Source organism: Cherax quadricarinatus, chromosome 33 (assembly GCF_038502225.1).
Source record: "Cherax quadricarinatus isolate ZL_2023a chromosome 33, ASM3850222v1, whole genome shotgun sequence".
NCBI lineage: Eukaryota > Metazoa > Arthropoda > Malacostraca > Decapoda > Parastacidae > Cherax > Cherax quadricarinatus.
The window spans coordinates 772,457-798,528 of record NC_091324.1 but is presented as its reverse complement, the minus strand read 5'-3'; the positions used below and the strand labels follow the sequence as shown (position 1 = coordinate 798,528).

The 26,072-nt window shown below is 44.4% G+C and overlaps 1 protein-coding gene across 2 annotated transcripts in view; it reads left to right on the top strand.

Moving 5' to 3' along the window:
* Positions 1-26,072, top strand: part of LOC128693823 (mitochondrial basic amino acids transporter) — a 59,522-nt gene that overhangs the window by 22,924 nt on the left and 10,526 nt on the right. Inside the window, exon 2 of one of the 2 annotated variants that reach the window (XM_070090754.1) lies at positions 12,807-12,850. The exons of the other annotated variant lie outside the window; for it this stretch is intronic. Within the exon in view, the coding sequence (XP_069946855.1) occupies positions 12,807-12,850 (44 nt within the window). The remainder of the gene's footprint in view (positions 1-12,806; positions 12,851-26,072) is intronic. 2 annotated transcript variants of the gene reach the window in all.

Sequence of the window (26,072 nt, the reverse complement as noted above, 5' to 3'; positions counted from 1 at the left end):
AATTAATCCTTGAATTGTTGCAGTGCGTTTCTGTTGTATCTTGTGCGGTGCTGTCATCTTTCTTATAGTTCAAAAATATACAACCTACCCATCCCTCTCCCCTTACCTTCTAGAATTCACCTCTGAAGCCGTGCTGGATGTTCATAAACCTGCTCTTTTCTAGGTGCTCCACCGCTGGCTAGCATTTTCCCTCTTAAATATTGGAACTACATTTGCTGTCAGCATCTCTGGCAGTTGCCGTTTTTATTGACTTGAAGATTAATGGTTAGTGGTTCATTGCGCATCCCTTTTCTCTTAGGACCCACGGAAAGATATACGGTCTCATTACCCTGGCGGCATCTCTCACAAGTTTCTTCATCTCTTCACCTGTCTTGTGCATTGTCCAGCACTCGCTGGTGCACTCGACTTCACTGACTCTGGTATCGTCTTTTATTTCCTTCGAGAATACTTCTCCAGATTGTTTGCTGACCTACTGACTTCATGATTATTCTTTGGAAGCTGATTTTTCTTTCTTCAGCCGAATTACCTAGTTCCTTACTGTTGTCTTCCTCCGGATGTGTCTGTATATCAACGTTGGTTCGGATTTAGCTTTCGATACTGTCATTCTTATTGATAAGTAAAATAACACAGATGCAACTAATGTGATATTTTATTGTTAGTGTTTTGCTCTCCAGAAGCTTTGTCAAGCCGTAGCGGCTTGACAAAGCGTCTGGAGAGCAAAACGTTTCCTCGATAAAATGTCAGTTACACCTGTGTCCTTCTACCTAACATATTGTCGATCATTCTACTGTCGGACATTGCGACAACACGGACATTTTATGGAGGCGTTACTTAGACACCTCCTCCGTACCCATAGTTTCCGAAAATAAACACCTTCCTAGGTGATTGCCTAGCAGACAGGGTAGCCCAGAAGTCTCCACAGCTCTCCAGTACAACTGCGGCAGTATCAGATTGACCTTGACACGCCTGGAAAATATGCTAAATATACACCCTGGAAAAATGCCAAGAATTATATTAAATGTCTATAATGCGAAGGAATACGTTAGTAGAAATGTGTATTTTGTTAAGATTAAAAGTCTGCCAAATAAATATACCTAGCTGGACGAATCTTGTAGCCAGCTGGCCCAGTGGCTAGCGCGTCGGTGTGGTGTTTTGAGTGATCGCGGGTTCTATCCCCACCCGTGGTATTTTATTTTTTTTAACGCAAGAGCCTCGTACTGCCTTGATATTATCCCTTATTAAGGGAGATTATGGGGGATTAGGTACATCGTCTGACTGTTACTGCCTTCCTGACACTAGTGTCTGTGATAGTCTTTGAATGAATGACTGAGGCCTATATTTGTATGTATGTGGTAGTACACCCTGAAGTCAACATTCAGCCCATGCCAACACTACCAACGCAAGATCACCACCCCAGCAGGGACGACAAGTGTCCGAAGACTTAAGAGGATGCCTGCTGATGAAGATGCGGCCAGAAGGAAGACCCTCCTCACCCTGGGGAGTCATCGCAAGAGAGATAGTCATCCTCCAGCCGGAGGGACCATAGGAGAAGAAAGAAGAAAATGAGCGACACCCCCCCCCCCGGGGGGCCAACGCAGGGTCACCATCTGGAAAAAGACCCGGGCCGGGGCCAGACCGGCGAACCTAATGCAGTGCAATTCAGTACAATGACTGAGGGAATCTACTAGACTCGGCTCTTGATCTAAGAGTTCTGTCTCCTTGCCACAACACACAATACAATGTCACGTGACCAAGGTAACCACGGAGACGCAGCAATTTCTGATATGCGAGAATATGCTGAAAATCTAAAGCATTTTTACACAGGTATAAAACTTTTTTTTTTTAATCCAATCTTTCAGCAAATGGATGTGAAACTAGATTAAATGTACAGTATAGAAAATAGTGATTATAATAGAAGGATAAGTGTAACTGGAGTATCGTTCATTAAGCTTCAAATCCTATCAACTGTTTGATCATTTCAGAAACTTTAAGGCACCCTCCAGACTACTGCATTGAAATATTTGCACACTGTTCCTACAATATCAGCTTGTGTGAAAACAGCGGCCAATGCTGATCACACCTTTATAAGCTTCCTGGCTCTCGGCTATGTTAGTATGCGTCACATAACAATCGCATAATATTCACAAAACATGTATAAGTGTTTCATAACATATCAGCCTGTCAGTGTTCTCAGTCAGGCTGCGCTGATCACAGCAACACCTGATATAATGGTATCGGTATTCTGTATACAACAATAATGATACTACTATTACTAATAGATAGATATGCAAGTTTCTCATGTGTTCACTGTGTGTACGTATTGTGTATGTAGTGTGTATTGTGTGTATTATGTATTGTGTGTATATGTATTATGTATTGTATGTATTGTGTGTGTTTGATTGTCTCCTGCTTGTCTGTCGCATAGGTCCTATTTACAATTTCTCATAACTACCACCAGAGGCGTCGCTCGACACACAGGTAGTTTTATGATTTTGAAAATATTCGCTAATCAAATGTAACCGAAGACAACCACAGTCATCCCTTGGCTCCTCCCTGCAGCACCCTACTTCAACCTTGGCTCCTCCCTGCAGCACCCTACTTCAACCTTGGCTCCTCCCTGCAGCACCCTACTTCAACCTTGGCTCCTCCCTGCAGCACCCTACTTCAACCTTGGCTCCTCCCTGAAGCACCCTACTTCAACCTTGGCTCCTCCCTGCAGCACCCTACTTCAACCTTGGCTCCTCCCTGCAGCACCCTACTTCAACCTTGGCTCCTCCCTGCAGCACCCTACTTCAACCTTGGCTCCTCCCTGCAGCACCCTACTTCAACCTTGGCTCCTCCCTGCAGCACCCTACTTCAACCTTGGCTCCTCCCTGCAGCACCCTACTTCAACCTTGGCTCCTCCCTGCAGCACCCTACTTCAACCTTGGCTCCTCCCTGCAGCACCCTACTTCAACCTTGGCTCCTCCCTGCAGCACCCTACTTCAACCTTGGCTCCTCCCTGCAGCACCCTACTTCAACCTTGGCTCCTCCCTGCAGCACCCTACTTCAACCTTGGCTCCTCCCTGCAGCACCCTACTTCAACCTTGGCTCCTCCCTGAAGCACCCTACTTCAACCTTGGCTCCTCCCTGCAGCCCCCTGGTTCAACCTTGGCTCCTCCCTGCAGCACCCTACTTCAACCTTGGCTCCTCCCTGCAGCACCCTACTTCAACCTTGGCTCCTCCCTGCAGCACCCTACTTCAACCTTGGCTCCTCCCTGCAGCACCCTACTTCAACCTTGGCTCCTCCCTGCAGCACCCTACTTCAACCTTGGCTCCTCCCTGCAGCACCCTACTTCAACCTTGGCTCCTCCCTGCAGCACACTTCTTCAACCTTGGCTCCTCCCTGCAGCACCCTACTTCAACCTTGGCTCCTCCCTGCAGCACCCTACTTCAACCTTGGCTCCTCCCTGCAGCACCCTACTTCAACCTTGGCTCCTCCCTGCAGCACCCTACTTCAACCTTGGCTCCTCCCTGCAGCACCCTACTTCAACCTTGGCTCCTCCCTGCAGCACCCTACTTCAACCTTGGCTCCTCCCTGCAGCACCCTACTTCAACCTTGGCTCCTCCCTGCAGCACCCTACTTCAACCTTGGCTCCTCCCTGCAGCACCCTACTTCAACGTTGGCTCCTCCCTGGAGCACCCTACTTCAACCTTGGCTCCTCCCTGCAGCACCCTACTTCAACCTTGGCTCCTCCCTGCAGCACCCTACTTCAACCTTGGCTCCTCCCTGCAGCACCCTACTTCAACCTTGGCTCCTCCCTGCAGCACCCTACTTCAACCTTGGCTCCTCCCTGCAGCACCCTACTTCAACCTTGGCTCCTCCCTGCAGCACCCTACGTCCACCTTGGCTCCTCCCTGCAGCACCCTACTTCAACCTTGGCTCCTCCCTGCAGCACCCTACTTCAACCTTGGCTCCTCCCTGCAGCACCCTACTTCAACCTTGGCTCCTCCCTGCAGCACCCTACTTCAACCTTGGCTCCTCCCTGCAGCACCCTACTTCAACCTTGGCTCCTCCCTGCAGCACCCTACTTCAACCTTGGCTCCTCCCTGCAGCACCCTACTTCAACCTTGGCTCCTCCCTGCAGCACCATACTTCAACCTTGGCTCCTCCCTGCAGCACCCTACTTCAACCTTGGCTCCTCCCTGCAGCACCCTACTTAACCTTTCCGTACTGTTTCCTTTTCTTTTTAAGACTAAGAAAAAATACTGGTCAAACCTCTCCTTAGTAAATATTCTTGTTACTGCATTTCTTGCAACCTTGTCGATGTCAAACACCATCTGTTAGCCCAGAGTTGTCAGGTAACAACACGAGTTTACGAAGTCATCCATGATTATTGTTGTCCTCCGTCAGAGGAAACGGTCAGTAATAACATAATTTCCCTTGCATGCATAATATCTGGTTCTTAACTATAACATGATTGACTAACGTTGTTTAAATACAGAAAATAACAACTTGTCTTCCCATCATCGCCTGTTACAACATTCATTGTGTTAATGTTTATAAGAGTTAATGTTTATAAGAGCTAATTCGTCTCTTCCGTGTTGCTGGTTGTTCCTGCTTGTTCTAATTTAGTTAGTTATTCAGCGGTTCGAAATATTTTAAGGTTGATTGGATATTGTTACTGACTTTTTTTTTTAAATAGGCTGCACCGAAAAATTAATACATATTTAGGGACCCCCATCCTCTGTGTAAAATTGATACAAATATTTCATAAATAATGGAAAATAGAATACCCGATATATTCTCCACCATACGAGAAACTGTGTTCTAGCCCAGCGTGTACATCATCAAGGGTATTTTATGACTGGAGACTCAGAATTTGGTCATTTCACAAACCTCTTATATTATCCTAACACCACAAGACTTCGAAAAGGCAATTAATGACTTACCCATGCACTCTGCCCCAGGCCCAGACTCATAAGAACGTAAAGGAGGAACACTTCAGTAGGCCTGTTGGCCCATACTAGGCAGGTCCTTCACAAATCCAACCCACTAACAGAAACACATTCAACCTACTAACATGGAGACAAATTGCACAGGTGCCTATTTGTAATCCCCCTTATGTATGTCTCCCAGCTTACATAAGGGGGGATTACCAATAGACCCCTGGCTGTCTTCAAAAAGGCGCTGGACAGGCACCTAAAGTCAGTACCTGATCAACCGGGCTATGGTTCGTACGTCGGTTTACGTGCGACCAGCAGTAACAGCCTGGTTAATTGGACCCTGATCCACCATGAGGCCTGGTCTCAGACCGGCCAGCGGGGGCGTTGACCCCCGAAACCCTATCCAGGTATGTACATTAACTAGGTTCTTAGTGTTTAGCCTAGTTAATGTTTTCTTATTGGTTGACCCCTCAAGGGAGGTAGTTGCCTGGCTGCCCGTGAGGTGCTCTTAATCCGAGGAACTGGGCTTATCCTCCCCTTCCTTGGCTCGAACTCTAGCGCATCTCAATAACCCCTGTGGATTTAGCGCTTGTTGCGACGTGCCGAATAGGTAAAACTTGCGATTTTAACTTAAATAACAACCCTCTTCTTGCCGAATAAGGCGAGCGAAACTGTGTATGCAATAATTTCGCAAAAATCATTCTGTACCTAACGAAAAAAAAAAATTTTTCGTTAAGTTTATTAAATTATTGTAAACTTATCTAAAATATATTTAGCTGGATTAGTCTAAATTAAATTGTGCTTGTTATAATACGGTTAGACAAGTTTTCTAAGGTTCTTTTGGTACAAAATTATTAATTTTTAAATTAATATAAATGAACAAAATATATCTTTAAACGTAAAAGAGAAAATTTTAGAAAGGACTTGATTTCAAATTGCATACGACATACATTATAATTATATATATAATATGTATATGTATGTATATGTATGTATATGTATGTATAGGTATGTATAGGTATGTGTAGGTATGTATATGTATGTATATGTATGTATAGGTATGTATAGGTATGTATATGTATGTATAGGTATGTATATGTATGTATAGGTATATATATGTATAGGTATATGTATGTATAGGTATATGTATGTATAGATGTTTGTATAGGTATATATATGTATAGGTATATATATGTATGTATAGGTATATATATATGTATAGGTATATATACCAAACTGCGGCAGGCCAGGGTTCAACCCCACGATACACTGTTCCACCTCAAGAGACCACACAATGTACATGTCACCTTCCACTCAACCATCGATCCTACTGAAAAAGTGAAGCTTTTCCAGTAAAACGGTAAACTGCAAAGAAGTCAAACCTCTATAATAATATTAAATAATATAATTATTTCTGTAATATTAAATAATATAATTATTTCTGTAAAAAGAGAGCAAATGAGAGAGTGGGTGAGATGTTATCAACAAATTTTGTTGAAAATAAGAAAAAGTTTTGGAGTGAGATTAACAAGTTAAGAAAGCCTAGAGAACAAATGGATTTGTCAGTTAAAAATAGGAGAGGAGAGTTATTAAATGGAGAGTTAGAGGTATTGGGAAGATGGAGGGAATATTTTGAGGAATTGTTAAATGTTGATGAAGATAGGGAAGCTGTGATTTCGTGTATAGGGCAAGGAGGAATAACATGTTGTAGGAGTGAGGAAGAGCCAGTTGTGAGTGTGGGGGAAGTTCGTGAGGCAGTAGGTAAAATGAAAGGGGGTAAGGCAGCCGGGATTGATGGGATAAAGATAGAAATGTTAAAAGCAGGTGGGGATATAGTTTTGGAGTGGTTGGTGCAATTATTTAATAAATGTATGGAAGAGGGTAAGGTACCTAGGGATTGGCAGAGAGCATGCATAGTTCCTTTGTATAAAGGCAAAGGGGATAAAAGAGAGTGCAAAAATTATAGGGGGATAAGTCTGTTGAGTGTACCTGGTAAAGTGTATGGTAGAGATATAATTGAAAGAATTAAGAGTAAGACGGAGAATAGGATAGCAGATGAACAAGGAGGCTTTAGGAAAGGTAGGGGGTGTGTGGACCAGGTGTTTACAGTGAAACATATAAGTGAACAGTATTTAGATAAGGCTAAAGAGGTCTTTGTGGCATTTATGGATTTGGAAAAGGCGTATGACAGGGTGGATAGGGGGGCAATGTGGCAGATGTTGCAAGTGCATGGTGTAGGAGGTAGGTTACTGAAAGCAGTGAAGAGTTTTTACGAGGATAGTGAGGCTCAAGTTAGAGTATGTAGGAAAGAGGGAAATTTTTTCCCAGTAAAAGTAGGCCTTAGACAAGGATGTGTGATGTCACCGTGGTTGTTTAATATATTTATAGATGGGGTTGTAAGAGAAGTAAATGCGAGGGTCTTGGCAAGAGGCGTGGAGTTAAAAGATAAAGAATCACACACAAAGTGGGAGTTGTCACAGCTGCTCTTTGCTGATGACACTGTGCTCTTGGGAGATTCTGAAGAGAAGCTGCAGAGATTGGTGGATGAATTTGGTAGGGTGTGCAAAAGAAGAAAATTAAAGGTGAATACAGGAAAGAGTAAGGTTATGAGGATAACAAAAAGATTAGGTGATGAAAGATTGAATATCAGATTGGAGGGAGAGAGTATGGAGGAGGTGAACGTATTCAGATATTTGGGAGTGGACGTGTCAGCGGATGGGTCTATGAAAGATGAGGTGAATCATAGAATTGATGAGGGAAAAAGAGTGAGTGGTGCACTTAGGAGTCTGTGGAGACAAAGAACTTTGTCCTTGGAGGCAAAGAGGGGTATGTATGAGAGTATAGTTTTACCAACGCTCTTATATGGGTGTGAAGCATGGGTGATGAATGTTGCAGCGAGGAGAAGGCTGGAGGCAGTGGAGATGTCATGTCTGAGGGCAATGTGTGGTGTGAATATAATGCAGAGAATTCGTAGTTTGGAAGTTAGGAGGAGGTGCGGGATTACCAAAACTGTTGTCCAGAGGGCTGAGGAAGGGTTGTTGAGGTGGTTTGGACATGTAGGGAGAATGGAGCGAAACAGAATGACTTCAAGAGTGTATCAGTCTGTAGTGGAAGGAAGGCGGGGTAGGGGTCGGCCTAGGAAAGGTTGGAGGGAGGGGGTAAAGGAGGTTTTGTGTGCGAGGGGCTTGGACTTCCAGCAGGCATGCGTGAGCGTGTTTGATAGGAGTGAATGGAGACAAATGGTTTTTAATACTTGACGTGCTGTTGGAGTGTGAGCAAAGTAACATTTATGAAGGGGTTCAGGGAAACCGGCAGGCCGGACTTGAGTCCTGGAGATGGGAAGTACAGTGCCTGCACTCTGAAGGAGGGGTGTGAATGTTGCAGTTTAAAAACTGTAGTGTAAAGCACCCTTCTGGCAAGACAGTGATGGAGTGAATGATGGTGAAAGTTTTTCTTTTTCGGGCCACCCTGCCTTGGTGGGAATCGGCCGGTGTGATAATAAAAAAAAAAAAAATTATTTCTACAAGTACATGTACAAGGTATACAGTCCTAGTTGACATTAATGACATACTACTATTTAGAAGGCTGCTTGTTATGCTGAGCATTTCCCGCAAATTAGGTCAGTTTTGTCCCAGGATGCGACCCACACCAGTCGACTAACACCCAGGTGCTCATGTTACTGATGGGAAACATAGACGATAGGTGTAAGGAAACACGCCCATTGTTTCTACCCTCGCCGGAAATCGAACCCGGATCCTCGCCGTGTGAAGCGAGACTTTTGCACTTTCACTTGTATGGGAGACAAAGCCATAGGCCTAAAGAAGAGCAGTCACTGTCTCATACAGACTCATATCAAATTATATACAAAGAAAAAATTCAGATGGCCTTCCGTAATGTGGAAGGAATCTTGTGGCTAAAGGTGTATAGGTAATTCATATTAAAAGCATTTCAGGCCATAAGACCCTTCCCCCCCCCCACCAAAAAAAAAAAGTGGAGCACTGTAGTAGACTCAGCGGCCCACTTCACAAATGTGACTCCAAAATCCGACTACCCACACTAGTACATTTATTTGTCCAACATGCGAATAAAATTCAACAATTGTTCGTGTGACAAAGAACTTTCTCTGTATTTTTGTTAAAAATGTATTTACCTTTTAAGAACAATATTCTAGACTATAAAATTGTTAAGTTCATATATAGACTTACATCGGCTCTAGTAATGGCAGTTAAATACTAGTTTAATATAGATAACTTCTCACAACTATGAAGGCAAGTCATCACAGAAAACGTTTTTCGTTCTAATTTTTTACATTTATTAAAACACTTCAGAAGGAATGTCTTCCCCGAGGGTAGACTACTGTGACACAACAGTGGTGGTGGTGTTCCCACTGGGGAAGGGAAGGTTCTTCCCCGAGGGTAGACTACTGTGACACAACAGTGGTGGTGGTGTTCCCACTGGGGAAGGGAAGGTTCTTCCCCGAGGGTAGACTACTGTGACACAACAGTAGTGGTGGTGTTGTTCCCACTGGGGAAAGGAAGGTTCTTCCCCGAGGGTAGACTACTGTGACAACAGTAGTGGTGGTGGTCCCACTGGGGAAAGGAAGGTTCTTCCCCGAGGGTAGACTACTGTGACAACAGTAGTGGTGGTGTTGTTCCCACTGGGGAAAGGAAGGTTCTTCCCCGAGGGTAGACTACTGTGACACAACAGTAGTGGTGGTGTTGTTCCCACTGGGGAAGGGAAGGTTCTTCCCCGAGGGTAGACTACTGTGACACAACAGTAGTGGTGGTGTTGTTCCCACTGGGGAAGGGAAGGTTCTTCCCCGAGGGTAGACTACTGTGACACAACAGTAGTGGTGGTGTTGTTCCCACTGGGGAAGGGAAGGTTCTTCCTCGAGGGTAGACTACTGTGACACAACAGTAGTGGTGGTGTTGTTCCCACTGGGGAAGGGAAGGTTCTTCCTCGAGGGTAGACTACTGTGACACAACAGTAGTGGTGGTGTTCCCACTGGGGAAGGGAAGGTTCTTCCCCGAGGGTAGACTACTGTGACACAACAGTAGTGGTGGTGTTGTTCCCACTGGGGAAGGGAAGGTTCTTCCCCGAGGGTAGACTACTGTGACACAACAGTAGTGGTGGTGTTGTTCCCACTGGGGAAGGGAAGGTTCTTCCCCGAGGGTAGACTACTGTGACACAACAGTAGTAGTGGTGTTGTTCCCACTGGGGAAGGGAAGGTTCTTCCCCGAGGGTAGACTACTGTGACACAACAGTAGTGGTGGTGTTGTTCCCACTGGGGAAGGGAAGGTTCTTCCCCGAGGGTAGACTACTGTGACACAACAGTAGTGGTGGTGTTGTTCCCACTGGGGAAGGGAAGGTTCTTCCCCGAGGGTAGACTACTGTGACACAACAGTAGTAGTGGTGTTGTTCCCACTGGGGAAGGGAAGGTTCTTCCCCGAGGGTAGACTACTGTGACACAGTAGTAGTGGTGTTCCCACTGGGGAAGGGAAGGTTCTTCCCCGAGGGTAGACTACTGTGACACAACAGTTGTAGTGGTGTTGTTCCCACTGGGGAAGGGAAGGTTCTTCCCCGAGGGTAGACTACTGTGACACAACAGTAGTAGTGGTGTTGTTCCCACTGGGGAAGGGAAGGTTCTTCCCCGAGGGTAGACTACTATGACACAACAGTAGTGTTGTTGTTCCCACTGGGGAAGGGAAGGTTCTTCCCCGAGGGTAGACTACTGTGACACAACAGTAGTAGTTGTGTTGTTCCCACTGGGGAAGGGAAGGTTCTTCCCCGAGGGTAGACTACTGTGACACAAAAGTAGTAGTGGTGTTCCCACTGGGGAAGGGAAGGTTCTTCCCCGAGGGTAGACTACTATGACACAACAGTAGTAATGGTGTTGTTCCCACTGGGGAAGGGAAGGTTCTTCCCCGAGGGTAGACTACTGTGACACAACAGTAGTGGTGTTCCCACTGGGGAAGGGAAGGTTCTTCCCCGAGGGTAGACTACTGTGACACAACAGTAGTGGTGTTCCCACTGGGGAAGGGAAGGTTCTTCCCCGAGGGTAGACTACTGTGACACAACAGTAGTAGTGGTGGTGTTCCCACTGGGGAAGGGAAGGTTCTTCCCCGAGGGTAGACTACTGTGACACAACAGTAGTGGTGGTGGTCCCACTGGGGAAGGGAAGGTTCTTCCCCGAGGGTAGACTACTGTGACACAACAGTAGTGGTGGTGGTCCCACTGGGGAAGGGAAGGTTCTTCCCCGAGGGTAGACTACTGTGACACAACAGTAGTAGTGGTGTTCCCACTGGGGAAGGGAAGGTTCTTCCCCGAGGGTAGACTACTGTGACACAACAGTAGTAGTGGTGTTGTTCCCACTGGGGAAGGGAAGGTTCTTCCCCGAGGGTAGACTACTGTGACACAACAGTAGTAGTGGTGTTGTTCCCACTGGGGAAGGGAAGGTTCTTCCCCGAGGGTAGACTACTATGACACAACAGTAGTGTTGTTCCCACTGGGGAAGGGAAGGTTCTTCCCCGAGGGTAGACTACTGTGACACAACAGTAGTAGTGGTGTTCCCACTGGGGAAGGGAAGGTTCTTCCCCGAGGGTAGACTACTGTGACACAACAGTAGTAGTGGTGTTCCCACTGGGGAAGGGAAGGTTCTTCCCCGAGGGTAGACTACTATGACACAACAGTAGTAATGGTGTTGTTCCCACTGGGGAAGGGAAGGTTCTTCCCCGAGGGTAGACTGTGACACAACAGTAGTGGTGTTCCCACTGGGGAAGGGAAGGTTCTTCCCCGAGGGTAGACTACTGTGACACAACAGTAGTGGTGTTCCCACTGGGGAAGGGAAGGTTCTTCCCCGAGGGTAGACTACTGTGACACAACAGTAGTAGTGGTGGTGTTCCCACTGGGGAAGGGAAGGTTCTTCCTCGAGGGTAGACTACTGTGACTCAACAGTAGTGGTGTTCCCACTGGGGAAGAGAAGATTCTTCCTCGAGGGTAGACTACTGTGGCACAGCGTTAGTCGTGGTGTTCCCACTGGGGAAGGGAAGGTCCTTCCTCGAGGGTAGACTACTGTGACACAGCAGTAGTGGTGGTGTTCCCACTGGGGAAGGGAAGGTTCTTCCTCGAGGGTAGACTACTGTGACACAGCGTTAGTCGTGGTGTTCCCACTGGGGAAGGGAAGGTCCTTCCTCGAGGGTAGACTACTGTGACACAGCGTTAGTCGTGGTGTTCCCACTGGGGAAGGGAAGGTCCTTCCTCGAGGGTAGACTACTGTGACACAGCAGTAGTGGTGGTGTTCCCACTGGGGAAGGGAAGGTTCTTCCTCGAGGGTAGACTACTGTGACACAGCAGTAGTGGTGGTGTTCCCACTGGAGAAGGGAAGGTTCTTCCTCGAGGGTAGACTGTGACACAGCAGTAGTGGTGATGTTCCCACTGGGAAAGGGAAGGTTCTTCCTCGAGGGTAGACTACTGTGACAAGTGTTGGCCACACTGGGGAAGGGGAGGTTCTTCCTCGAGGGTAACTTCTGTGATACAGCAGTGGTGGTGTTTCCACTAGGGAAAGGAAGGTTCTCTTACCCTTGAGATGCCCAACTTTCCACAGGACGCTAGTCATACTAAGAACCAGGATATGAAATTACATAAATGGTGGGGGACATCCCCCTTTCGTTTAAAGGCAGTGAAACGTGGCTAATGAATTAGATATATGGACAAAGTATGTTGAATGCACCAAATTGACTTTCAAATTGTTTTGCTTACCTTGTAATAAGGATTTCTGTGTTGATGGGCGTTTGTTGAAGGCGCTAAATAATCAGCTCTAGTGCTTGTAAACAATACAGATACTATACCACTATATCTTCTACAGAATATCTTTGCTACAGGTTGTGCGGGCGTCGCTGTGGGTTATCCCTTCGACACCGTAAAGGTAAGACAGTATCTCCTTTGCTACCATAACTGTCCCTCACCACAAAGTCTGCCTTGCATACGCTCGTAAGGCATTGCTTAATTAAATGTGCTTCGTGTGCCTCAAGTCATCTCGCAGCTTACTGCTTAATACTAGTCTCCTGTTATTAGAAACAACACTGTGCACCTCTCGTGTTAACACTGCCATAACTGCTACAAGCTACACTTACCGAAATTTAGCTTGCCATTTCATTGTGTATGTTTACACAGTTTTACAAAACCTACTGCATCATTGTGGATATCTGAAGAATTCTGTTTCTTTATTTTTATTAGAAATAAAAGTTTAGTAGAAACGGATGCGCTGTTATGACTTACAATAGCAGTGTCAGTTTCTCTTGCCAAAGTCTGTGCTTCGATGTGAATGTTAAATAGAAAGGTTCCTCCTGGTGCTCACATTTTCTCAATACTCCTTTCAAACTTAAGTGTAATCTACAAAGGTGACTGTATATACATTGAGGTCACTTAAATCTGTATTAAAGGGATTAACTTTTTGAATAGTTATAGCATGTAGGTGAATTAAAGCTTAAAAGACCTTTCATGCAGCCGATAGGCTTCAAGCCTATGAAACCAACTAACATTCTTCTAGACGCCAAAGAATAGTTACTAATAGTTTTATTGACTAGAAACTTTAGTTCAATGAGCGAAAATACAACTAAATTACTTAATGGTTTACTTTGGTTATACCGTTTACATTTTTTTTTGTAGCCTGGAGGCCACTCTTTCATTGCAGTTTTCCCATCGTGCTCCCTATATATCCGTGGAAAATTTCTAGCAAATGCAAGTCTTTGCAGGGTCGCCAGACACGCTTATATGGTAGGTCACAACAAAAATGTATTAGTCTCCATCTTCGCGTTAGTACATACGATCTTGCCCGGTCGATGCTGGGTTACCTTGCCGTGTTAACAAGATTGGAAATACCTAGTATGACTAACCCAGGATCCCCTTCCCCTCCATTCATTGGTTTAAATAGCTGGGATTTTCCTCGTTCGTTTAATTTTGTCTCGAGGGGTTAAGGGAGTGGTCACCTGCCGGCCGAAGTGCCTAGGTGGTCCACATCGCCCAAATGGGATGGGATCATCATGTGGTCTTCAGGTGAACCATCTGGTGGCACAGTTGGTGGTGTATCCGATAGCTGTGTGGTGGCGGAAGTATTACCCGAGATGACCTGCTTCTAGGGATGTTGACTGACATGTAACTCGGCGTTCTTGCCGGTTCACCCTTAATAATTACTATCTGAATGTTGCTGGTGCTGCGTCTCACTAGGTGTTTTTTACTAAGCCTTTCTCTGTTAGTTCTGGGAGAGCTATCATGAGGCTGTGCTCTGGAGAGAATAAAGGGTGGTCCCGAAAGAGTCATCACTGCTTGTTGCAGTAGTGTTGGATGCGAGGACTAGTGACGAGGTACTGACGCTTTTTCAGTCACCTGGTGGTTTCTCTTTTCCATCTTTTACTGCACTATTGCTCACCTCTCTTCCATGTCAGATAGGAAAAAATGTAATGCAAGCCATAACTCCAACTCCCTTCCCTGGTGCTCCAAGATACGTGATTCTAGATTACCCCTGTGTGGACATGGTTTTTGGCAATGACCTAGAGCCAGCCTCAGCCGGGCAGCTGGTTTTCGTTTCTGGCCCTGGGTCTGATATTACTCCTGTTTCAGATGTTGACTTGGAAGACATCCAAGTGTCAGGCTCCTGGTGTTTTCTTGGACAGTGACGGGAGTACTTTCCTCCCATCATGAGTCTTAAGAGTTGTGGTTTTGTTAAGTATACTGGTTAAGACTGATGTTGTTACCTGATTTGATGGCTTAGTGTTGGGGGCGCAGGGCCCCTTTGTTGGTGCCTTAGGACACTTGACTTTCCACTCCAGAGTTATTGAACGGGAATTTCAGGAGAGCCAAATGTCCATGTTTATCAGTCTGGCTACTGCCAGGTTTCAAGCTGATAAGTTTGAAACAGTAAAAGCGCAATGAAGGGTGATCTTGCAATAGACATCTGGTGAAAAAAAGCTTCTGGCTATAGGCACGCTTGTGCTCTTTTATCGTGGTGACTCTGTGGAGATTGTGCTTGCCACTGTCTTTGTTGCTTGTGCATGAGGATTTGGAGAACATTAAGCTTCTCAGTTCTGAAGTGGCTCCAGTTCGAAGAATTTGGAAGGTGAGTGGTGTTCTAGTGAGCACGAATTCACTGGTCCTCACATCGGACCAGTTGAGCATACCTCTCTACCTGATTATTGGGCGGAGGGAACTGGATGTTCAGTGTCCTTCCCTTGTACAGTGTTTGAAGTGTCAGAAGTTTGGTCACCAGAAGTCTAAGATGACCCAAAATATGTTGCTTGTTGAAGAGACTTTAACACTACTTATTCATGTCTTGCAGTGTCCTAACTCTTGTGGTCTCTGGACTGCGGCTTCTAAGTGTCTGTGGTCAGAAAAAGTTGGCTTCTCTTCCTGCCCTCCATGGATGGTGCCTGAGATGCATTTTTGTCGGCAGTAGATGGGGACCCTAAGTGTCGAGCCCTGGTGATGCCCTTGTCTAATTTCCTGGAGCATTATTCGATTCATAAATCAGATCTTTAATGATGAGTGTAAAAGCGAGGGTAGTGATGGCTTTCTGTGATTGCTAGTGGGAATTTTTATTGTGTGGTTATCAAGAGTTGTGTGGTGGGCACTGCTGAGTTAACTGCAAGCGTCACTGCTCTTTGTCCTGATAGCTGGCTTAGGTGGTTAAGGTTCACTGTGTACTCAGATTCCAAGTGAGCTTTGTTTGCCCTAGCCCAGTATGCTTCTGTCCTGTGGTCCAAAAGATCCATGAGTGGTCGGCACTTCTCTGTACTCAACACAAGGATTAGTGTTCAAGGAAATGAATGAGCGGATGCAAAGGCTGTTGTTGCGAACCCACTCTACAATAGACTTTTTGCCTTACAAAGACTTCATGGGCCATATCCACATATATGTCTCAAGGACATAAATTTGGATATGGCCCAATCTGCAGGGCCCTTTATGGTGTTCAGCAAATCACGGGTATTGGGGCCTCCTTCCTTCAGCAAAAAGTCACTTTCGAGACGAATCTCTGAGGATCTGGCATACTTCTCTCCCCGTAGGCTTCTGTTTGCATGTGCTGTCCCACTGTGTAGACTGTGAGGTACCCCAGACTGTGGACTATACCTTAACAGTTAGCTCTCTGCTTAGGCTTTTCTGCCTTCATTTTTTTTTTTATAATTACCGCGGTGCCTGTAGGGATATAGTGGAACTTTTAGGGAGTCTTGTGACATTACTAATTTAACGGGTTTTGTAACTGATGTAGGTTGTTGTGATAGTACTTGTGTTCGTTGTCTCTCTTGTATGTATAATGTTTTGTTATGTCCCTGAAACAGTGACTGACTTGGGCAACATGTGTTACAAATGTCTACTACTACTTAGTACTATTACTGACTACTACTACATACTACTACATCTGCTACTACTACTACTACTACATCTGCTACTACTACTACATACTACTACATCTGCTGCTACTACTACTACATACTACTACTACATACTACTACATCTGCTACTACTACATACTCTGGTGGCCTGGTGGTTAACGCTCTCGCTTCACACGGTGAGGGCCTGGGTTCGATTCCCAGCCAGAGTAGAAACATTGGACGTGTTTCTTTCCACCTGTTGTCTATGTTCCCCATCAGTAAAATGGGTACCTGGGTGTTAGTCGACTTGGGTGTTAGTCGACTGGTGTGGGTCGCATCCTGGGACACTGACCTAAGGAGGCCTGGTCACAGACCGGGCCGCGGGGGCGTTGACCCCCGGAACTCTCTCCAGATAAACTCCAGATAAACTACTAGTACATACTACTACTACATACTACTACTACATACTACTACTACATACTACTACATACTACTACTACATACTACGTACTACTACTACATACTACTACTACATACTACTACTTCGTACTACTACTACATACTACTACGTACTACTACGTACTACTACATACTACTACGTACTACTACTACATACTACTACTATGTACTACTACTACTACATACTACTACATCTGCTACTACTATGTACTACTACGTACTACTACATACTACTACTGCGTACTACTACTACATACTACTACATACTACTACATCTGCTACTACTACGTACTACTACTACATACTACTACATCTGCTACTACTACTACGTACTGCTACATACTACTACTACATACTACTACTACATACTACTACGTACTACTACTACTACATACTACTACATACTACTACTACATCTGCTACTACTACGTACTACTACATACTACTACATACTACTGCGTACTACTACTACGTACTACTACATACTACTACATCTGCTACTACGTACTACTACTACATACTACTACATCTGCTACTACTACGTACTACTACTACATACTACTACGTACTACTACATACTACTACTACATACTACTACATACTACTACGTACTACTACTACATACTACTACTACATACTACTATGTACTACTACTACATACTACTACGTACTACTACGTACTACTACTACGTACTACTACTACTACATACTACTACGTACTACTACATACTACTACTACATACTACTACGTACTACTACATACTACTACTACATACTACTACGTACTACTACTACGTACTACTACTACGTACTACTACTACATACTACTACTACGTACTACTACTACATACTACTACTACGTACTACTACGTACTACTACTACATACTACTACATACTACTACATACTACTACTACATACTACTACATACTACTACTACATACTACTACTACGTACTACTACTACATACTACTACTACGTACTACTACGTACTACTACTACATACTACTACATACTACTACTACATACTACTACGTACTACTACATCTGCTACTACTACATACTACTACTACATACTACTACATACTACATACTACTACTACATACTACTACTACTACATACTACATACTACTACTACATACTACTACTACATACTACATACTACTACTACATACTACTACGTACTACTACTACATACTACATCTGCTACTACGTACTACTACTACATACTACTACATCTGCTACTACGTACTACTACTACATACTACTACATCTGCTACTACGTACTACTACTACGTACTACTACTACATACTACTACATCTGCTACTACGTACTACTACATACTGCTACATACTACTACTACATACTACTACTACATACTACTACTACATACTACTACTACATACTACTACTACATACTACTACTACATACTACTACTACATATACTACTACTACATGCTACTACATCTGCTACTACGTACTACATACTACTACGTACTACATACTACTACGTACTACATACTACTACGTACTACTACATACTACTACTACATACTATACTACATACTACTACTACATACTACTACATCTGCTACTACTACATACTACTACATCTGCTACTACTACGTACTACTACATACTACTACTACTACTACTACATACTACTACATACTACTACATACTACTACATACTACTACGTACTACTACTACATACTACTACATACTACTACATACTACTACTACATACTACTACATACTACTACTACATACTACTACGTACTACTACGTACTACTACTACGTACTACTACTTCGTACTACTACTACGTACTACTACTACATACTACTATTACTACTACATACTATTACTACTACTACATACTAATACTTTTACTACATACTAATACTACTACATACTAATACTACTACATACTAATACTAACTACTACTACTACTTACTACTACTACTACTACTTTCTACTACTACTTACTACTATTACTACTACTTGCTGAAGTAGTAGTAGTGAAAGGACTGGTGTTCGTAGAGGTAGGGTAGGTCTGAGGACAAGAAAAGGAGCACTGCAAGAGAGATAAAGACCCACAAGGGGCAGGACCAAAAACACGGAGGAAGGGAAAAAAAAAACTGAAGGACAAAGCACTAGGTAGAAGAAAAGAAAAGGAAAAGAGATAAGATAAAGGTAAGGAGAAGAGGTAGGGGGGGGGGAAGAAAGGATCATGTTAAGTCACGAGTGTTCTGAAGTTTTGGTATCGTCCGCAAATAATACAATACTGTGGCAAGTATTTTTATCTGCTGTAATAAGGAACAGAGCCGCTAGGACTCTGCCTTGGGATATGAAGATGTTTATTTCGGTAATGCAAGTATCTGATCTGTTTCTTACTGTGTTCTGTCAGACTTTGAAGCAGAAGACTTCTCATATCTGAGGGACTTATCTCCTCAAACTACAACTTCAAGGTTGATGGATTGATGCTTCATGTTTATTTCTTCACTGTTTCTGCTGTCTCCACATTTGGTCATCTCTGTATTCAAATACACAGAATTTTTAAAAGGATATACATAGTCTTACAATGAGTCTCCAACAAAAATGTTAGGTAAGGTAAAGTTTTAGTTGCTCCACTATGGAAGAATCAAGGCAACAATGAAACGAAATTCAGGACAAATTCTGATTAATCAGCAGAGCGAAGTTCCATGTGCGAGACTTAGGAGCAGATATATCGGAACTTGCATTCAAGGATGCCATAATATTGCTCTTGCTGTCCCAAGGAAAATGATACGCTGGATTATTCATTGATACTTTTCAAGTCGCCTGTTCTCTCTAGGCTCGAATACTGATGTGTATTAGCGACACCCTTCAAAGTACGCGAAATCTCTGAGCTGGAAAATGTGCGGAGAAACTTTACTGCCTGTGTATATTAAGTCAAACAGCTAAATTAATGAGGAAACTTAAGCCCTTTAAAATGTATTCCTTGGAACATATGCGAGAAAAGTAAATCGTTACCTACACCTGAAAAATCCTGAAGGGACTGGTCCAAGGTCTTTCTTGTGTTCTTAGGAACACATGAGACTGCAAACGGTACAAAGTACCTCCAGTAGAAAACGTGGGTGCGACGCTGAGAGTGAACTCGAGGAGTGTCGGAGGTCCCCGACTTCCTGGCTGTCTTCAAGAAGGAACTTCACAAGTTCCTCAGATCAGTTCCTGTCCAACCCTGCTGTGGTTCGTACGTTGGTTAGTTAAGGTCTCAATCCACCTGGAGGCCTCCTGTGGTAGCGTGTCGCGGGGGAGCTGACACCAGAACACATCCTTCAGGTGTGTGGGCGAAACTTTTCGAAGATAAAAATACCTCACTGATGCATGTGCGTCTTTCTCATAGCATTGGTGTTTGATGCTGCTAGCAAACCAGTTGTACTTTGCTCTTGAGCTGCTAAATTCTCAGAGTTTGTTTAATGTAAATTTTTTACACGACTCATCCGCTGCAGTGACACTAAGAGCTGATACTGGGCTACCCAAGACTGAGAATCTGGAATCACTCGAAATTTTTTCGATGAAATTTTTCAGTATAGTAGTCGAGTCAGCATTTTTGAGACCAGAGAATTTCTTGCATTAAAACGTAAAGTTGTCTTGCAAGATATATTAAATAAAGAAGTGGAATTTTATTGATAAGTTATTTCCATCAAATGATACCTGGAGGGTGTTTCGGGGGTCATCGCCCCCGTGACCCGGTCCATGACGAGGCCTCGTGGGGGGATCAGGGCTTGATCAACCAGGCTGTTACTGCTGGACGCATGAAAACCGCAACCCGGCTGGTAGGAGTTATCTAATCAATAACTTGTTTTTAAGAGATGCTACCCAGTATTTATTTTTCAGCATACGCGCACATTCTGGATGAACTTGTGATCTGGTAGTTCATTTTGTTTATGAAGCAGCTGCAGTTTACTGCAGGCTGGAGGGGTGTGGCTGGAGGGGTGTGGCTGGAGGGGTGTGGCTGGAGGGGTGTGGCTGAAGCGGCTTATTATTTGCCTATAGTTAGCAATGATAGTTTTTTATTACTCTGTTCCAGAATACAACCATGGACAACTTGTTAAGTTAATGGTGTGTGTTTGTGTATTGTATTTGTGTATGTGTTGTATTTGCGTATGTGTTGTGTGTAAAACACCCGCTAAATCGTGAGGTATTGTTAATTTCACTATTTTACGCACGTGTAATATTTTAAAAGTATCGGCTGATATCGGTACTTTGCAGGTACCATAAAAATGGCCTATACTCGCCTTAATCCATGCTTGGCTAAACCTCTGCTTTTAAGCAAGCACACTTGTTGCAAAGCTTTTTATTTCAGATTTTTTATATGTTGCCGAAGCGGCTAGTTTGTGCATCCCTTATCCATCCCCTGTTGACCGTAGTAGGCCTAATAAGGCCTAGGTACTAGGGCCCCTACCCCAAAAATGTTAATGTTTTCTTTGCCTAACCTGAATAATTCAGGTAATTACATCAACAAATAGCTACTCTGACACAAAGGCATTGCCACTGGTAGGCGGGACTCCCCAGTGGAAGTAGGAACCTTGATACAGAGGACATCACAACCGACTTGCTAACTCCTGGTCATGACCTACTTCCACTGGGGAATCCCGCGTACTAGTGACAACGCTTTCGTCTGTTACACATCCTCGGACTCCAATATACATGTATCGAGCTTCAGGCCTGTGCCTCAGGTTCTGAAAGAAAGGACTTAATTTTAAATGACTTCTTGCTAATTGAACAGTTTTACCTATTCGGCACGAGAGAGAGAGAGAGAGAGAGAGAGAGACACACAGACACACACACACACACACACACACACACACACACACACACACACACACACACACACACACACCGACACACACACACACACCGACACACACACACCGACACACACACACACACACCGACACACACACACACACACACCGACACACACACACACACACACACACCGACACACACACCGACACACACACCGACACACACACACACACACACACACACACACACCGACACACACACACACACACACACACACACACACACACACACACACCGACACACACACACCGACACACACACACCGACACACACACATCTCAGTAGTAGTAACCAGTTACCAGTAACCAGTGTACCGTTGACTCAACGACCAACCGTCTCTGCCTGAGTCACTATCTGAACTCATATTGCGCTGACCTGGCATTATTCAAAGACCCTCTATGGGTACGTGGGCGGCCAGCCAGTCAGTCAGTGTTAGGAGTGTGAGCAAGGAGGCAGGCCACGGCTGTAAGGGCGCCACCCACCTTATCTGTAATTATATGCACTACCAGCCTACGTGAGTATTTCTTACCTAATCCACGTGTCGAACTCCCACATGATAAATGGTGGCAGCGGTGGGATTGATGAGGAACAATGGTGGATTTAGAGATCTTGTACAAGGTGCACAAATTTTCAAGAATTTCATTACAGAATTCACCTCCATTATCTGTTACTAGTGACTTAGGGGTGGTATGCCTGCAGATAATGCGTTCTTTAAACGCTTTAGCTACTGTCTCGGCAGTCTTATCTGCAATAGGAACTAACTCACAATATCTGGTGAAATGGTCTACCATAACACACAGATGTTTGTTGCCTTGGAGGGAACATTGGAAATTAGTTAACAAATCTAGCGCAACTCTTTCCCACGGTTCGCTAGTAGTTGGATATACTTGGATTGGATTAGGACCATTAGCATTGCCTTTATGTTGCATGCAGACACTACATTTCTTAACATACTCAGAAATATCAGTTGCCATTCGAGGCCAAAAGTATTTCAATCTGGCTTGTTTTACTGAACGATCCATACCAGGGTGTGCAACACCTGGTACATCGTGAACTAGCTGTAAGGCTACATTCACTAGTGACTGTGGAATTACTAACTGGTATACTCTTCTGCTAGGAGTACCCAACTCGGCTGTTCGATACAGTAATTCTTGGTTCATGACAAAGTCACTGATGGGTGCTGGTGGCTTTACAGTAAGAATGAGATCTTCCTGGAGAAGGAATCGAATCACACCAGACCACATGGGATCTATTCTTTGTGCAGTTTTGACATCCTCGACAGTAAATGGAGGATCTGCAGTAACTACACTAATGTGTCGCGATAAAGCATCAGCGACTACATTTGACTTGCCAGGTAAATGTTCAAAAGTGGGACTGAACTCTTGGATAGTTAAGGTCCATCTGGCTAACCTTCCAGTAGGCTGTTTGTTCTGGAATAAAGGTAACAGTTCTTCCTTACTGGAGGAAAGAACAAACTCGGTGGAGTGGATGACTCCCCCCGGTTGAAAAAATTAACGCTATAACACGCAATATGAGCAAGGGAGAACGAATCTACTATCTCAAACTGCAAACACAGGAGAAAAGAAATGAACACGGTGAACAATGCTGATATTCAATCTGAGTCGCACACAGTGACACGAGGTATCAGCTATAAAGAAACTACACTTACAACGTTAACATGTGAAAGTTATTCGAGAAATAACTTCTTACAATGCACTGATTACTGTCAACTAGGATGGGATCACCATCTGAAACACAAGGAACAACAACAGACACTCTAGTGAGAACACTTGCTGTAACAGAGACGTCTTTCTGCAGACAGCATGTCACATCAACAAGAGATGGCATTACTAGTTGCAAGTAATCGTTTTCTGACAAGGCATCCCCTGTGGAGAAACTACTACTCGAACTAGCAGTCATTGCAGGGATAGGCTGTGCACTCAAGGCAGTCTGAGTGTCCCCGGACACTTGAGGCAACGGAACACTATCCTGCAAGTCTGAAGGTATAGGTGGAACACAGACGGGAATGACAGAATTACTAGTGCCTGACCGCTCGGCTACGTTAATAAGTAATTCACGGATCTATAGGAACTTAATCTGAACTTCACATTTCGCAGCACTTTAACAAATCTCAGATACAAGCTGTGAGAACAAACACATTGCTCAAGGGCTAGGTATTGTCTTTCAGTCAGTAAGGGAATTTTGGTACTGTGGACTGATTCATATTGACTTTGACTGGAATGATACACTAAGTGAACGTTCAAAAGTGACTGGGACATCTTCTCAGTGAAAATACTGAAGGGCATAAGTCAAGAAAAATGGAAAGAATGACACAATAAGCTTAAATGGAAGAAAATGCTTAACTATTCTGCATAAGTAATTAAAAATTGACAAGTTACACAGTAAGCAAAGAACTCACACAAGAAGAATATGCAATTTAACAAACACTGAAAATCAAGAGAACTTGTACTTTGCTCAAATCTAATTTGCTCAACTTTTACTTTAAATTGAATAAATGGCACAGTGAGTTGTCTTTACTTTCAATGCAACAAGGAAATACACAATAAAATGATAAAATGGACTCAATAAACTTGTGCAAAAATTAAAACAAACACACAATTCACTGAAATAAAAAAAAATAAAATGACACAGACAGAATAAAATACTATGCACAGAACAGAGCATAAGAAACTGCACTGTAATAAACTGTAGCAATATGAGTTCAATCCCACCGCTGCCACCATTTATCATGTGGGAGTTCGACACGTGGATTAGGTAAGAAATACTCACGTAGGCTGGTAGTGCATATAATTACAGATAAGGTGGGTGGCGCCCTTACAGCCGTGGCCTGCCTCCTTGCTCACACTCCTAACACTGACTGACTGGCTGGCCGCCCACGTACCCATAGAGGGTCTTTGAATAATGCCAGGTCAGCGCAATATGAGTTCAGATAGTGACTCAGGCAGAGACGGTTGGTCGTTGAGTCAACGGTACACTGGTTACTGGTAACTGGTTACTACTACTGAGACACACACACACACCGACACACACACCGACACACACACACCGACACACACACACACACACACACACACCGACACACACACACACACACACCGACACACACACACCGACACACACACACACCGACACACACACACCGACACACACACACACACCGACACACACACACACACCGACACACACACACACCGACACACACACACACCGACACACACACACACCGACACACACACCGACACACACACCGACACACACACACACACACACACCGACACACACACACACACACCGACACACACACACCGACACACACACACACACACACACACACACACACACACACACACACACACACAACCGACACACCGACACACACACACCGACACACACCGACACACACACACACACACACACCGACACACACACACACACACACACACACAGATGAGGTGAAGAAACTGCTAAGGGACATCGATACCTCAAAGGCAATGGGACCGGACAACATCTCCCCGTGGGTCCTTAGAGAGGGAGCAGATCTGTTGTGCGTGCCACTTACCACAATCTTCAACACATCCCTGGAAACTGGGCAACTACCTGAGGTATGGAAGACGGCAAATGTAGTTCCCATTTTTAAAAAAGGAGACAGAAAAGAGGCACTAAACTATAGACCTGTGTCATTGACGTGTATAGTATGCAAAATTATGGAGAAGATTATCAGGAGGAGAGTGGTGGAGCACCTGGAACGGAACAGGAGTATAAATGCCAACGAGCACGGATTCACGGAAGGCAAATCCTGTGTCACAAACCTTCTGGAGTTTTATGATAAAATAACAGAAGTAAGACAAGAGAGAGAGGGGTGGGTTGATTGCATCTTCTTGGACTGCAAGAAGGCCTTTGACACAGTTCCTCACAAGAGATTAGTGCAGAAGCTAGAGCATCAGGCGCATATAACAGGAAGGGCACTGCAATGGATCAGAGAATACCTGACAGGGAGGCAACAACGAGTCATGGTACGTAATGATGTATCACAGTGGGCACCTGTGACGAGCGGGGTCCCACAGGGGTCGGTCCTAGGACCAGTGCTATTTTTGGTATATGTGAACGACATGACGGAAGGGTTAGACTCAGAAGTGTCCCTGTTTGCAGATGATGTGAAGTTAATGAGGAGAATTAAATCTGATGAGGACCAGGCAGGACTTCAAAGAGACCTGGACAGACTGGACACCTGGTCCAGCAAATGGCTTCTCGAATTTAATCCTGCCAAATGCAAAGTCATGAAGATAGGGGAAGGGCACAGAAGACCACAGACAGAGTATAGGCTAGGTGGCCAAAGACTGCAAACCTCACTCAAGGAGAAAGATCTTGGGGTGAGTATAACACCGAGCATGTCTCCGGAAGCACACATCTATCAGATAACTGCTGCAGCATATGTGCGCCTGG